The sequence below is a fragment of the Mandrillus leucophaeus genome, unplaced genomic scaffold, assembly GCF_000951045.1.
Source record: "Mandrillus leucophaeus isolate KB7577 unplaced genomic scaffold, Mleu.le_1.0 Scaffold284, whole genome shotgun sequence".
In the NCBI taxonomy this organism is placed as follows: Eukaryota; Metazoa; Chordata; class Mammalia; order Primates; family Cercopithecidae; genus Mandrillus; species Mandrillus leucophaeus.
The window spans coordinates 607,163-624,332 of record NW_012102965.1 but is presented as its reverse complement, the minus strand read 5'-3'; the positions used below and the strand labels follow the sequence as shown (position 1 = coordinate 624,332).

At 38.8% G+C, this 17,170-nt stretch overlaps 1 protein-coding gene across 1 annotated transcript in view; it reads right to left on the bottom strand.

The window, feature by feature from the left end:
- The window catches only part of MAGI2 (membrane associated guanylate kinase, WW and PDZ domain containing 2), a 765,625-nt gene that overhangs the window by 295,870 nt on the left and 452,585 nt on the right, over positions 1–17,170 (bottom strand). Inside the window, exons 7-8 of the mRNA XM_011985485.1 lie at positions 14,447–14,568; positions 12,323–12,505 (exon numbers count right to left, since the gene is read on the bottom strand). Coding sequence (XP_011840875.1) covers positions 12,323–12,505; positions 14,447–14,568 — 305 coding nt within the window. The remainder of the gene's footprint in view (positions 1–12,322; positions 12,506–14,446; positions 14,569–17,170) is intronic.

Genomic DNA, 17,170 nt, shown 5'->3' with positions numbered 1-17,170 from the left:
CTCTCACTAATATACTCACAGCCAACCACCTCCTCCTATACTATTAAGTATAAAAACGTGATGTTAACCCCATATTTTCCAGTCCATTTCTATTATATTTAAATAACAGGCTTTCAGATGTTTTTAAAATGCCAATTTTATACCCAGTAGCATACTCTGGTACTCTAATATAACATTCCTGGTGTTATAACGTCTAGCACCATTCTGAGCTTTGCTCTCAGGCTGAGTAGAGGCCCCACCTGTTTTTTCCTTTAGCTCCTCAGAGGGCCAGTGAGCCTTAGTGCAAGTTAATACAAATATTTTGTGCAGAATAACTTAAAAATAATAGTAATAAATGAACATTTAAGTGCATTGAGTTCTATGACCTTAATAGGTAAAATCATCATGAATATCGTATCTTGATTACTGTGTGACTTATCCAAATGGATACCAATACTGAAACTAGAAAACAGTGTAAAGTAGCATACTTTGCTATATCTGCACTAAAATGATAGTAAAGTTCTTAATTCTGCAGCAGAGATGAGAACTTAGGATCAGATTTGTATAGTTACCCCTTCGTAAGTGAGCTTTTATCAGAATGTGATTTTAAATGAAGAGGGAATAAAGAGAACTATGCAAGGCAAAAAGAAGAGAAAAGACAGAAATGAGAATAAAGAGGCACCACAATAGCATTTGGGTTACAAAGGCCTCTTTTTAAAACTAAATGTGTTGCTGAAACATTGCATGGTTTTAAGAACTGATGCAGTGACATTGTTTTTAATCCCCATGTGCTTTGGTCTGTAGCCAAATTCAAGTACTTTTCCAGGTGTGACATCTGTATCACCTATGTGTCATTATAAAAGGAGAGTAGGCTGGGTGCGGTGGCTCACACCTGTAATCCCAGCACTTTGGGAGGCCGAGGCGGGCAGATCACAAGGTCAGGAGATCGAGACCACCCTGGCTAACATGGGGAAACCCCGTCTCTACTAAAAATATAAAAAAGTTAGCCGGGCATGGTGACGGGTGTCTATAGTCCCAGCTACTTGGGAGACTGAGGCAGGAGAATGGTGTGAACCCGGGAGGCAGAGCTTTCAGTGAGCCGAGATTGTGCCACTGCACTCCAGCCTTGGCGACAGAGCGAGACTCTGTCTCAAAAACAAAAGGAGAGTAGTGGCTAGAAAGAGTTCAGCGCTGCCCTCACCCTCACTGTGAGATGTGCTGTTATTGATCTGAGAGATACATTACTAGCAGTGGAGATATTAGGTATTTGAACAAAATGAGGTGGAGTTTTGAAAGTTAGGTGTGTTTAGAAAGAACAAAGAGTAAATATATTGATGGGCTAAGTTTATTTCTTTTCTACTGGAAGATACTAGTATTGGTCAGTTGGCTAGAAATTTATTTTCTGACTTTGAGAGGCACCAAAATGTTTTCATTAACACCTAAAGTTCATAAATGTCTAAACAGGCAAAATGATGTTATGTCACGGCAGTTTTAGAAAATTATCTAACATGATGTATGAATATTTTGCTAGATTAAAACCTTTTTTTGAAAAATTGAATTCCTATAACCACTTCCTTTATTTTTATTAGAAAGATAAAGCTAGAGACCTGGTGGTTTTACTGCTTATAATTTCTGGATGTGCTATTATGATTCACCATTATTTATTGCTAGCACTACAGAGAACTGAAAGGGAAAACATTATCAATGCTCTGTACCAGAAAGATTGTGAGATGGCAGAGTGTCCATAAAAGTGAAAGGTACTTTTCTCAGCGGAGCTTGCGCAAACCCAGAGAACTCCGAAACAAAGCAGCCTCAAGCATACTGCAGTAGATAAAAGATTACTAAACATTTTTTGCTACTTCTCCACCAAAAGGCTTCCCTTGCCTTGAGTCTGCGCTGACCTATGACTTGCTCTGATCCAAAGAGTAGAAGAGCTGCATTTCTCTGGTTAGTTCATTTGGTTCTAGGAATTGGCAGACCACCTCAATGATTTATACCACCTAAATCAATGGAATGGGGTAGAAGTGACACTGTGCAGGACCAGCCTAGGCCTTACGAGGCCTGATAGCCTTCCCTTTTGCTCTCTCAAGGTACCCTAAGCTACCTTGTCATCGAGACTGTGTGGAGCAATGCCTGGCAAGATCTCAGGTGTCCCAACCATCCCATTGGAGGCATGAAGTGTGAGTGAAGTCGCCCTGTGCATCCTAGCCCCAGGAGAGCTTCATATGACTGCAGCTGGGTGATGAGTCCCGAAGTAAGTCTAGTAGAAGACAGCGACCTGCCTGATCCTAAGTGAGACTGCAGAATCATGAGCCAACGATCTAGTGTTCTTTTAAATCACCTGAGTTTGGCATAGTTTGTTAGACAGCAATAGAAAACTAAACAGGTACTTCAAAGGAGTAGAAAAATTACATTTCTCTGATTAGTTCATTTGCTTCTGGCAATTGACAGACTACCTAAATGATTTACACTACCTAAATGTGAACACCTGGCTATGGTGAAGGGTGGTGTTGAAAGGCTGGCTGATTCACTAAGACATTTGAAATAGGGCAGGCAGTAGGAGGGCAGTTATGGGGAGAGCCCACCTCAGTGTGTGCTCAGGTTTCAAAAGGAAGCCTGCTCTGGATATAGGTGGGTTATGAAGTGGTGGAAAAACAAGCCAGAAAACATTTTCAAACGACTTCTTAGGCTTTCTTGCAGCTCTTTCTCAGGGAATGTTTAATGAACAACCAGGAAATTGTATTAAACTGTAAGGTGCTCAGAATGGTTAGGAAGGGCCAGAGAACACTGGGTTGGGGTGGAGTGGGAAACCACTGGATGACCATTAACTGGAAAATCAATACGGAATGGCCAGCACTAAGAAGAGAGGCAATAACTACTCCTCTGAGAGCAGGCCCATCACCATCCACATGGGCCTCAGGTTAATCCACACTCTTCCCTAGAGGGTAAAAAGGGTAACTAAGATTTCAGATAATAATGCTATGGGATAGAGTATCCTGAAACAGTGCTAAAACCCCCCAAAGTGAGAAACTGCTTATAGTCCAACATCCTAGACTTATTTCTAGAAGCCACTTAATGTGACTGGTAAGAAAGATAAATGTAAGGATTAGGTTTTTTTCTATTGGATAGAAGCCCTTAGTCTCCACCCTAAAAGCTAGTCCCCACTGTTGTTATTCACACACACCCCTTCAAAGCAGTTCTGAGCATAGGCTTGAATGGGAGAGGGGGAGGTTAGGATGGAGGGTGTTTGCAAAGCTGTATAGTAGGTGAGAAAGGAATCTTCTTGCTACTACTACAGGCAGTCGTTCTCATACTCCATTGGGCATATGATGCAGATTCTAAGACTTTTGGTTCAAGATAACAGATTGAACACACATCTTTCTCTTTAACAAGGACTTTAAAATAGATAAATCCACGGCAATGAAGAGACCCTGAGAAGGATGGTTGTAAGACAAGACAATGGAAGAGAATTCTAGAATATGGAATGCCAATACAGGCATGAGAGCAGAGGTATCATGACTTTGAAAAGTATATTCCAGAGCAGGAGCTGGCAAACTAAGACCCATGAGGCAAAACCTGCTGCTACCTGTATTTGTAATTAAAGTTTTATTGGTACACAGCCATACCCACTTGTTTTTACATGTTGTCTAGGGCTGCTTTCACAATAGCAGAGTTGAAGAATTGTAACAGAGACCATCTGGTCTGCAAAACTTAAAATGTTTTACCTAAGTATTTACTAATATTTGATCCTTTACAGAGTTTGCTGATTTTGGTTCTAGTGTCTTCTTGGCTGGGAGGGCAGCACGGACAGGAAGGACTCTCAGTTGCTCCACAGAACCCCAGAAGGGCTAGGGATCTGGAAACATCTGATCTGAGTATATGGAAGATCTGCCTGGCCATTTGCCTGCATGCAGAACTCCCACCAAACACCCAAGTCAGAGAATGAGGGTGTCTCCAAAACAGAAAGAAAAATGCCCCAGAGAACAGATTAGACTTTCTTATTCTGTCCCTGCTTCATAACCCTAAATAAAATCTGACTAGTCTTCAAACTCTGCCACCAACGTTGGACTCCCAAGTATCTTTATAGGATTTCACTCTTAAATATGAAAATCTAGAAACATTAGACATGTGAGCACCACACTCTAGTAAAATAAAGATATGTGAGAAAAAGAGAATATGGATAGGAATAACAGTGGACTGTGTTTGGGAAAAATATAATGCAAAGTCCCTAAGTGTCAGCCATGCAACCACCCCACTAGACAGGGGCTGCAAGACAAAAAAAATGACCAGAAAAAAGGAGATCCTCCATAGCACCTAATATGACATTTTTTTGGGAAAATATGATTATTTTAAGAAAGATATTGCAATAAAGAAAGATTATAAAACTCCACAAATCTGTTTAAGGGAAACAATATATTTATGGTACATTACTGGGCTCAGTGAACAAATGTACAAAGCCATAATGATGCAAAAACTATGCAAATTTCACTAAAATTAGTTGTAAAACTCTATTGGGAGGATGTAGGAGGGTTACCAGATGCTAAAGCTTCATTTTTTTTCTAAAAGAAAGTAAATATAGGTCATGTCTAAACTGTTAAATCAAGACAACTGTATAAGTGTATTCATTAGAAGTGTGAAGGTAGCTACCAAAAGAAATATCTAAAAGAATGTAAACTAATCCATTGTCTGTGGGATCTAGGTCTAGAGGGTGGGAAGGGACAGGGTGGAGACATTTTAAGCATGATAAATATTTTGATCCTTTTTTATTTACCATGCACATGTACTGCTTCAACAATTACACACACACACACACACACACACACTGTGTGGAACACTACTTCTAGAAATCTGGAATCACTAGGTCTGGGGGCACAGGAATCTGTATTTTTAAAATGTTCTCCAAATGGTTCTGACAAAGTTAATCTTGTGCCCTTACTTTCAGAAGCACAGATACAGAGGTAGCAACCACTAAAAGAGCAGTGACATCTACCTGCTCAAGGGGAGAAGTGCCAGGGGTTAAAGAATTCTAGGAATGGCTGGGCATGGTGCCTCATAACTGTAATCCCGGCATTTGGGAGGCCAAGGTGGGAGCCTTGCTTCAGGCCAGGAGTTTGAGACTAGCCCGGGCAACAAAGTGATACCTTGTCTCTATAAAAATTTTAAAGAAATTAGCCAAGCATGGTGGTGCAAGGCTGTGGTTCCAGCTACTTGGGAGGCTGTGGTGGGAGGATGACTGGAGCCCAGGAGCTGGAGGCTACAGTGAGCAATGATTGTGCCACTACACTCCAGCCTGGGTGACAGAGTGAGACTCTGTTAAGAAAAAGATGATGAAAAGGAAGAAGAAAGAAGACAGAAGAAAGAAGCGAGAAGAAGAAGAAAAGAAAGAAGACAAAAAGAAGAGAAAGATGAAGAAGAATGCTAGGATGCTTGCATGTTTTTCTCTCAGGATACTTTCTTGTGATTTTACTAATAAAATGGATAAATGCTAAAAGAAGGCAAGTAAAAACTAACAGGTTGTGAGTTACTTCATAATTCAACTCCTGCCTATGGAAGCACTTCATGAATAGGTTAGCTCTCTTCTCTCTCATGTATGTTGCAAACCACAAGCTTTGATTCAAAAATTAGCCTGGGGAAAAACATAAAACATCATGTAAAGAGGGAAGCTTTTTAACTGAAGGATGTTAGATAACTATCTTTCAGACTCCGTGGTTTCTGTGTAAGCCATGTTACATCAAACTTGATTTTTAAAATACTTTAAACAATGTAATCTGGGTCTCTAGTGTTTACAAATGATTGCTGGGATGTGTAGAATACTTAATAACAAGAATTCAGAGGGTTTCTGGGCACTATGGTAATTCTTTCTGAGAATGCTTCTGCAACATTATAGGATCATTGGGGATTGGCTCAATTAGTTGTCAACAAGCAGCCAAAGGCACACGGCCCTCATTTTCTCCTGTTCTCCATCCCTTCCCAGGAGTCAGTGCTGACTAAGAAAGAAATAATTCCCAACTCTACCCTTATTTCTCTTGTACAGGACCCAGGGTCAAACTTTTTGGTACAGAGGATTTTTCTTTGTGCCTGCACAAACTACTGACATCTCTTTGACTAAATTACAGATCACCTAGAGCTGGAGAAGTTGACTAAAATATTTTCATGTTTATTTCAATGTCAAATGAGACTGCTCACCTTTTCAATACCAGTAACTTATCCTTTGTATCTGTAGTAGCTATTATTTGTGTTAATTTTTGAGGTTCATTTGATATATAAAGTCATTATAAAAAAGAAAATTAATTTTGTCTTTACCATGTACTTGTCTTTTAAATTTCATCCAGAAACTGAAAAACTGGTTTGTTGGTGCTTCAGTGGTCAGCTACATTGTCCAATTAGCATTGACTAGGCTATACTGTAAAAGAGGAATTCGGCTTATTCAAATTTCATTTCTTCATTTTTAAAAGCATCCATCCAATCATCCATCCATCTGTCCTTCCATCCGTCCATCTGTCTGTCCATCCAAGAAGTACTTATGAGCACCTGTTATTTGCCCAGCACTGTTTTATGTTCCAGGAACATATAAGTAAAACAAAATATTAGCCATAGAGTAAACCTCTATGCCAAATGGGCTAAAAATTTAGTTGAAAAATTCTATGAGAATGGTTTTAATCACAGGTATATGTGTATTTGTGATATTCTGTTTTTTTTATTTGAGGATATATGACTCTATACCGTCTCTGTTGTTTGCTACAAGTCTAAGTAGTTCATCTTCACCACTTATGATGATCATTTTACCCCATACTTCACCATAAATTCACACTGAAGGTGAAACATTAATGTACACGGTGGTGGCGTACCCTCTTTTCTAGGCACTTCTCACTACTGTGCCTCTCTACATGTGCTATTTCCTCTTCCCATGATCTTTGTCACTTGTCCACCTAGCAGATACCCGCTCATCATCCAAAACTCTTTCAGGCATCATCTTCTCTATGAGGCCTTCCCTAAGCACCTCCCAGCAGAAAGGATCTCCCTTTCCTCTGTACTACTGTTGTACTTATGTACATATTTCTATTATTGCATTGATATAAATATTCATTAACATGTCACTGGTAAACTTCTTGGAGATAGAAACATTTGTCTCATTTTTGCTTCCCTAGTAATTTGGGATTTGCTAGTAATTAGCAAAATGTCTGGCACATTCACTAAATATTTGCTGAATTGAAGAGCCATTCCCTCTATTATAACATGTGGGATGTTGCAGAAATGTGTTTTTACATGTCGTTTTTAAATTATCTCACAATTACAGGTAAACATTTTAAATTTTGTAAATATTTAACAAGCATTACATTTTGTTGGATTAAACTCTTTTCCAATGAGAGGCATTATCATCCCTATAAAAGCCTAATAAAATTATACAGTTAGCAGTATACTTTAAAAATTTTCTGTTGCTTAGCCAGGTGTGATGCTGCATTCCTGTAGTCCTAGCTACTTGGAAGGCTGAGGCAGGGGGATTGCGTGAGCCCAGGAGTTTGAGTCCCACCAGCCTGGGCAACACGGCAAGACCCCATCTCTTGAGAAAACAAACAAACAAACAAACAAACAAACAAACATCTGTTGCTCACTTCTCCTACTCTCCTGACTTTGTGCCAATATTATGGTTATTACAGACCTATTATATTTTGCTACAATTACTTGTTTATGGGCATGTGGCCCCTCCTAGTTGTGAACGCCTTGAGAAACAAGTCTGTGTTCTTCCCATCTTTATAGCCCTGGCGCACTGCAATGACTATGAAAGAGAGGTGCTCAGCAAGTTAAATGCATAGGGGACTAAATAGGAGATGGTGAATAGAATTAAATCTTTGGTTCTTTTATCTCCCCTAGGACCTGCTTTGTGATGATCTTAAATGAAGACAATCTGCTAAATTCTAAATAAAGCTTTGACTTTGTGGTTGAATAAAGCTAACTTAGACTGTGTGGGTGTGGCAAACTAGCAAAATGAGTAAAAAAGAAAAAATATTTTCTATGCAAATATTTTTATTTTGTCTTTTAAGTTTACACTGAAATAAATCTTTTCTAGTTTTGAAACATGAAATAGTGGAAAGAAAAATAACTACATTTTTATTCTAAAAAGAAATGGATTTGTGAAATACTTCACTGACGTTCAAAAGCACTGGGGAGTCTTTCCCCCCTCCCAAGACGGAATTAGTCCCATAATTTTCTTTTATTCTAACTGTAGGCAACAGGGTAATTTTTACTGAAAAATTCGATGTTTGTGAGGTTTTGGCAACATGAAGATGTGGATGCTCAGAAAAATATCACCAAATGAATGGCAGAGTTGGACACCTTCTCACTCACTCTTGTAGAAAATTATGTACACATGACTTTTATAACAGTAGTGTTTGGAAATGTGGTGAGTTAGTTTTGAAACTTCATCTCAGCTTTTAAGGAGATACAATATGCATTACTCACAAATGAGTGACAGTGACAAATATACTCATAAGGGTACCTTAAAAAGTTATTTATACAGAAACTATATGATAAATGGTAATATAGCATTGGTGATATTTAAAATTAAAAATGTCAGATGAATACCTCAGTTTTTTTTTGTTGTTTCTCTACACACAAACCACTTTAAAACCCATGGAAGAACAATTCATCAGTGTACTGGTCATAAAAAAGGCGGAACTTTTTCTCCAAAGGAATTCTTTAATTTTTGTATCTACTAGAACTGATTGAGTTTGGAAAGTTGATATCATAAACTAAATAAATGTGAAAAACATGACAATGGTGAAAGAGTATATTCCTTTAAAGATATAGTTATCATACTTTATAATAGTATTCTAAGGCATTTAAAAATTACACTATACCGATAAAAAGTTCTGAAATTGAGGCAGTAATTAATAGCCTACCAACCAAAAAAAAGTCCAGGACCAGAAAGATTCACAGTCGAATTACACCAGAGGTACAAAGAGGAGCTGGTATCATTCCTTCTGAAACTATTCCAAACAATAGAAAATGAGGGAATCCTCCCTAATTCATTTTATGATGCCAGCATCATTCTGATACCAAAATCTGGCAGAGACACAACAAAAAAAAAGAAAATGTCAGGCCAATATCCCTGATGAACATTGCTGTGAAAATCCTCAATAAAATACTGGCAAACTGACTCCAGCAGCACATCAAAAAGCTTATCCACCATGATCAAGCTGGCTTCATTCCTGGGATGCAAGGCTGGTTCAACATACGCAAATCAATAAACGTAATCCATCACATAAGCAGAACCAATGACAAAAACCACATGATTATCTCAAAAGATGCAGAAAAGGCCTTCGAGAAAATTCAACACCACTTCATGCTAAAAACTCTCCATAAACATGGAACATATCTCAAAATAATAAGAGCTATTTATGACAAACACACAGCCAATATCATACTGAATGGGGAAAAAAAGGAAGCATTCCCTTTGAAAACTGGCACAAGACAAGGATACCCTCTCTCACCACTCCTATTCAACATAGTATGGGAAGTTCTGGCCAGGGCAATCAGGCAAGAGAAAGAAACAAAGGTATTCAAATAGAAAAAGAGGAAGTCAGATAGTCTCTTTTTGCAAATGACATGATTATATATTTAGAAAACCTCACCGTCTTAACCCAAAGACTCCTTATGCTGATAATAAGCAACTTCAGCAGAGTCTCAGGATACAAAATCAAGGTGCAAAAATCACAAGCATTTCTATAAACCGATAACAGACAAACAGAGAGCCAAACCATGAGTGAACTCCCATTCACAACTGCTACAAAGAGAATAAAATACCTAGGAATACAATTTACAAGGGATGGGAAGGACCTCTTCAGGGAGAACCTATAAACCACTGCTCAAGGAAATAAGAGAGGACACAAACAAGTGGAAAACATTCCATGCTCATGGATAGGAAGAATCAATATCATGAAAAAGGCCATACTGCCCAAAGTAATTTATAGTTTCAATGCTATCCCCATCAAGCTACCATTGACTTTCTTCACAGAATTGGAAAAAACCACCATAAATTTTATATGGAACCCAAAAAGAGCCCACATTGCCAAGGCAATCCTAAGCAAAAAGAACAAAGCTGGAGGCATCACACTACCTGACTTCCAACTATACTATAAGGGTACAGTAACCCAAAATGGCATGATACTGGTACCAAAACAGATATACAGGACAATGGAACAGAACAGAGGCCTTAGAAATAAACACTACACATCTGCAACCATGTGATCTTTGACAAACCTGACAAAAACAAGCAATGGGGAAAGAATTCCCTATTTAATAAATGGTGTTGGGAAAACTGGCTAGCCATATGCAGAAAACTCAAACTGGACCCCTTCCTTACACCTTATATAAAAATTAACTCAAGATGGATTAAAGACTTAAATTTAAGACCTAAACCCATAAAAATCTTAGAAGAAAACCTAGGCAATACCATTCAGGACATAGGCGTGGGCAAAGACTTCATGACTAAAACACCAAAAGCAACGGCAACAAAAGCCCAAATTGACAAGTGGGATCTAATTAAACTAAAGAGCTTCTGCACAGCAAAAGAAACTACCATCAGAGTGAACAGGCAACCTACAGAATGGAAGAAAGTTTTTGCAATCTATCCATCTGACAAAGGGTTAATATCCAGAATCTGCAAAGAATTTAAACAAATTTACAAGAATAAAACAACCCCATGAAAAAGTGAGCAAAGCATATGAACAGACACTTCTCAAAAGAAGACATTTGTGCAGCCAACAAACATATGGAAAAAAGCTCATCATCACTGGTCATTAGAGAAATGCAAATCAAAACCACAATGAGATACCATCTCATGTCAGCTTATGGTGATCTTTAAAAAGTCAGGAAACAACAGATACTGGAGACGATGTGGAGAAACACGAACACTTTTACACTGTTGGTGGGAGTGTAAATTGGTTCAGCCATTGTGGAAGACAGTGAGTTGATTCCTCAAGGATCTAGAACCAGAACTACCATTTGACCCAGCCATCCCATTACTGGGTATATACCCAAAGGATTATAAATCATTCTACTATAAAGACACATGTACACGTATGTTTATTGCAGCACTGTTCACAACAGCAAAGACTTGGAACTAACCCAAATGCCCATCAATGACAGACTGGATAACGAAAATGTGGCATATATATACCATGGAATACTATGCAGCCATAAAAAAGGATGAGTTCCTGTCCTTTGCAGTGACATGGATGAAGCTGGAAACCATCATTCTCAGCAAAGTAACACAAAAACAGAAAACCAAACACCGCATGTTCACACTCATAAGTGGGGGTTGAACAATGAGAACACATGGACACAGGGAGGGGAACATCACACACTGGGGGGGCCTGTCCATGGGCTGGGGGCTAAAGGAGGAATAGCATTAGGAGAAATACCTAATGTAGATGATGGGTTGACGCATGCAGCAAACCACCATGTCTCGTGTATACCTATGTAACAAAACTGCACATTCTGCACATCTACCCCAGAACTTAAAGTATAATTAAAAAAAATTACACTATACAAATCTTGAATCAGCACTTAAAATACATAGGTCAAACTTAATTTCTTCATTGTTTTCTAGATAAGGAAATTAATATTTATAAGCTGTGGGACTTACCCAAGATCATGGGCCAGGCAAGAAAATTTAAAATCAGACTGTGAAGCCAAACTTTGTTCATTACTTTTTCATTTACTGTCTGTAATTTTCATCTTTTATATGTTCCTGCCCTTAGCAATTTGCCTCTGTATTTCCACATGAAATAAATTTCAATTGTGATTTGAGTAGACATCTGAGTAATTATATATGAAAAGTAATTTTTAAGGACTAGAAAAGACTCACATATGAAAACATTATATGGGGACAGACTTAGTTCAGTTAAAAATTTTCTGTATGAGATGGGCATGTATATTTCAATAACTAACCTGGGTTATATAGCATGAGAATATTATAAGATTAACACAGATTTTAAAATACTGTGGCTGAATATAAGTTAGAAAAGTGTGAAATGTTAATCACACCCCTAAGAACAAACTCTAGAGATAAATTAGAAAAGTGTCAATCTCAAGAGACCATTGAATCCAGCAAACAGAAGGGGTAGTCTAAAAAAGAAGGCAAAAATTATATTCGAAATTGTTTCTAAATTAATTCAACTTGATATTTTTAAACTTAGGGGAAACATAATTTATGCTTTTTGCTTTTCCTAAAGTGAAGTGACCCTTGTCTTTTGAATAAAAACACAAAAGAAGCTCCTTATATTTGCCTTTAGAAAAAAAGATGTTGCAAAACAATTTTCTAAACCGTGTAGGGTCTTACCTGTTTCCATTTTTCCATCCTGTGCTGCGGGGCCATCCGGAATCACACTTTTCACCTGCAGAAACTCATCAGGCTCATCTCCACCAATGATGGTAAATCCAAAACCCATGTTGCTCTTTTTTAGGGTGGTGCTGAGGAATGTTCCCTTCAACTGGGATGCATCCCGGGTGAAGAGTGGTTTTTCTACATCGGCCAATATAAGTTAAAAAAGAAAAAGGCATGTTCAAGGCAAGTTCTCAGACAGGAGAAAGCCAGTCCCCGGGCAGCGACAATCCCAGGGGTAAATGTGGGGGTCTTACACAGCAAATGCAAGCAGGTGGTGACTACAAGAGGAGCAAAACTATTAGAACTTCCTACACATGAAGAGCAGTCCCAAGCATCCAGGGAAAGATGAAAAAGCTGTTTGGTTTGGAGACAGAGTTTTTGTCAAATCAGTTTCCACTCATTAATTTAGCCTTCTTGGGCTTAAAAAAGGCTGTGTGAACAGGCTGCCAGAGCCTTCTGAGAAAAGAGGACAAGGAGCCCAAATCATCCAGACAACATCTGGATCTGTTCCTCTTGTTGTTAGAAAAGATTCCAGGTAGGAGGTATGTGTCAGTGGCCGATCCTACACTAAGCCTTGAAGAAATAAGGGTAGAAACATGAAAAGGACTTGTGATTTTTTAAAAGTGAATAACAGCACATTTCAGCATGTGCAGTATCACAAACAGAGAAACAGTGGAATGTGATCACACACTCAAAGGTCCAGATTGCTTAGAAAGAGTACCTGTATGTGGGACTGACTTTTGTTTACACTGCTCTGTTGTGAGATACTATAAAGATAACCAGGTAAATAAATTGCTAGTGGCTCCGAAAGTGTTTAGTATACTCTAAAATGTGAGCAAAAGGCAAGCCAATGTTTTTAGATATAATTATGAATGTAAAGGTAACACATTTTGTAACAATATGTTGATAGATTCAAATCATATGCCTAAATAATCTGAATAGGCACTGCATTGATTTACCTGCTAATTTGTTATATAATATGCTTTTCCAGCTACGATCTGTAATAAATATATTCCTAAGTATAATAAGTGTTTTAAAAAATAATAGTCATACTAGGAAACAGAATTAATATCTGCTTTAAATTCCATCACAGATAAATATTTTATATTATTCTTTTAAAATGTGTTATATTTAGGTGATCTGATTTAATATTTGTAACAGCCAAATTGTACATGGTAACTCAGTTAAGTATTCTGCATGATATCTTTGTTGTTACATTCTGGGTGACATGTAATAAACTCTAAAATAATGAGTCATTCTATTAGACTTCTGCTTTTTCTGTCCACTTACATATCACATGTATCTTTATTAAAAACAGAGCTTCTTTAAAACATAAATAAAAACCACATATAATCCTTTCTCCTATGTTTGCTTTATCAAATTAATGTTTATAGTTGGAGAGAAGTTCATCAGGAGACCTTTACATTCATTTAATTATGTTGCATTATATGGCGTGAAAATTATCAGCAGGCAAGCCTAGAGCGCCCGACTCTAAAGACTCTTGTGCTTTTATTTAGAAGCTCACTAGCCGTGAAAAGTTCGTGCAGCAACTCATCCCACTACGTGGCTCCCAGGCGTAGTCAGGTCCCGCAAGCAGCCCTGGGACGTACCAAACAGCCAGGGCCTCCCTGCTGGGTCGCGCTGATAGTAAGACAAGTCATTCACGCTGCGCGACCTCTCCGGGGCTGCACCGGGGCGGATGGATTTGGGCCTAGGTAATGTCCATGAGGAGTTGTCTACTGTCACAAAGGAGAACAAGCCTCATTCTTGTGCTTGGTCTTTCAAGGACAAACTTACGAGTCTCTAAGAATCTCTGGAGTTTACAGGGCCACTATAAAAATCCATTAATCTCCTCCACCTGGTGACATGCTGTACATTCCTATAAGGTTTAACTTCATCTGCGGTTGCTAAAGGCATTAGTTTAGAGAGAATGCAAACATCCAGCTAAAGCTAATAGGAGGGTCTGGAGAAAGCAAATCAAATTTTCAAAATGGTCCAAGCTACAGACGTATTTGGAAAAGCAGGCAGTTTGACAGACAATTTTCCCTTTGAAACACCACATGCTGACAGGTATCATACCTCGGAAACCTGGGGCCTGCAGGGGCTTTGTTCCAAGTTCTGTGTGGGGCATGTTATGTTGCTGTAGCTTCCTTTTTGCTTCCAGGACAGGATTTTCAAACTGTGTTCTTCTATTTATGTGGCTAAAAAAGAAAATTTCCAATTAGGATAACAGTGGGGCAAGGTCATTTAAAAGACCATACGTATGGCTCTATAGAGGGCAGGTGATTAAGGGCCACCTTATCTGATTACAGTCAAGTGCCTCACCCAGCACGCCGTTAGGCTCCTGACTGGGCTGGCCTGTGTACAACACACATTTCTGTGACAAGTGCTGAGTTCTCAAAGGATCTATCATATGTTGTTCTATTTACATCATGCATGATTCAGCTAAAAGAACTAGAAAGTGCACTTACTTTCTGGTCTACTATGTTCATTTGAGATGAGTTTAATACGCAATAAAATAAGTGGTCAAGAAATGAAATTTATACTGAATGGTGTTGAAGAAAAGAACATCACCTGAGCTTTGCAGAGTCCCCATATCAAACAGGATGAATGTGAGGTAAATTCTTTGATAGAGTATAGCAACCAGAGTCTGCACTTTTTAGAGTTAGTCCTGGATTGAGAGACTGGGATTCAGGAGAAAGACTCCCAAGATCTTTGCAGAAGTTACAGAATGCATATGTAGGACAGCTGATGCTGAAATCAATCAAAAGTGGAGAATTCATATTCTACATGGTGAGAGGGCAAACTCGTAGGTATCAGATGCAGAGTGGCTTGAAGCAACTGTGGCCCAGCTAAACTGAGAGCTTATAGTCCAAGCACACTGTGAATTCCTATATAGCAGGCTGTTTGAAATTTAGAGTTCCTTTGCTGTGGGGAGAGTAGGAACCAACAATCCTGCTTTCAGTGGTGGGCCTATGTTGCTCTTTCTCTAGGATATAAACATCCCATGAGATGGCTGGCATATACATTGATTTTGGTTCTTTGTGCAAACTGAAATAGAATTATGGCAGGCAAGCATGAAGAGGAGAGAAGGGATGGAGGAGAAACTGACAAATACTGAGTACTTAACTCTTGGCCAGTTCCTATATATAATTTTCCTCAATGAAGCTTCATAACAACACAGACTTGCATTCTAATTATCCCCCTTTTAAAGGCAATGAGACTGACACGTGGAGAGATCGGATTATTTGCTCTAAATCACATGTCCACTGGGAAGGCTGGACTTGGCCGTGTTTATTTCTAAACTGAATCTCTGCACACTTTTTTCTTTTTGATGTATGATTTCACATTGGCATGTACACACACACTTATCATGTGTGTACACCCTGCACGTCCCCAACACAAACCACTTACAGCTTCAGAAAAGAAAGGAGCTAAAAGCAGCAACATCTCAACAACCAATTTTCCAATACTGTGAATCAGATCATTTCAAAGCAGTCCCCAGAAACAAGGTAAGTCAACTGTAAGATCTAATTCTTTTCTCATGGGAGACAGAGTAAAGTAGCTGCCTGCCCCACAGGCTCTGCAGTCAATCAGTCCTGTATTCAAATTCCAGTTCTACCACTTGACTAGCAGTGTGACCTTGGGTGCGTTATTGAACCTGAGTCTTAGTGTCTTAATCTGTAATACCAGCAGAATGCCTCCTTCCTGGGGGGGTTGTGAGGATTAAGTGAAGTAATGAATATTAGCATATGGTTTTGAGTACAGGCATGCTCAATAATCAGCAGCAGCTTGTATTACCGTCATCATCTTAATCACCACCATCACTGTTACTATTTTTTCATCCATAAGAAAGGGTTTATTGGGGAAACTTCAGAAGCACTGGGACCTTCCTCTAACTGCATTTGGTGCTGTTTAGGAAGGGAGTGCTTCTAACAATGCTCTTTGTTGATGAAACTCATTTGTAAGGGGTTCAAAGTACAACCATCTATGTAAAATTATTTTCCGATGGAAATAAAATGCTATTGTAATGCTCTTGTGCACCAAGGCCTTGTGCATCCTGACTGCGGTACACAGTGAACTAATAATATCTGTGCCTGTAAAGCATGTGAGCTGTAAACTCTAACACTGTAAACTCTAATACTACACCCTGTTTTGGAAGGACCAGAGTTTGGTGCCTGTTTTCTCGTTTCTCCATTATTATGTAACTTCCTTACTAAAATCCTTTGAAGCCTTCCTATTACTTAAACACATACTGTTCCTGATCTTGCCCTCACTCATTTCTGTAGCTTCACCTTTGGCCGCATCACCACATGTGCCCTCTGCTTTGAACATACTTGGAGCTACTTTGATCAGTGACCCTCTATCAGACCTCTTATCTTTCCACGAGATTCAGTATATAAATAGTGCAGCATTTGAAGAAAGACAACCTGGGTTTCAGGTGGCATCTTGGGCACATTTCTAACTCTCTAAGCTTCAATATCTTTATCTGTAAAATGGGGACATTAATAGCTACATCATGGGTTGCTGTGAGGATAAGAGAAATGTTTAAAATGTTTGTATCTCTCTTAGATACCCAGGGAGAACTCAACAATGAAGGTATGGTGCTTATTTTTTTTGCGGTACAGTTATTTCTTATTACTATTATTGAAGTGTTGCAGTGGTTATTGCCATTATTCTGAGGATGTTTTTCCTATCTCTCCTGTGTCTCCTTCCCTCACCCCTCCCAGCCACATTCCCCGCCTGTGTGATATTCTTCCCCCTTGGGTTCTCAGAAAACTTTGAACAGACTTCTCTTATTGC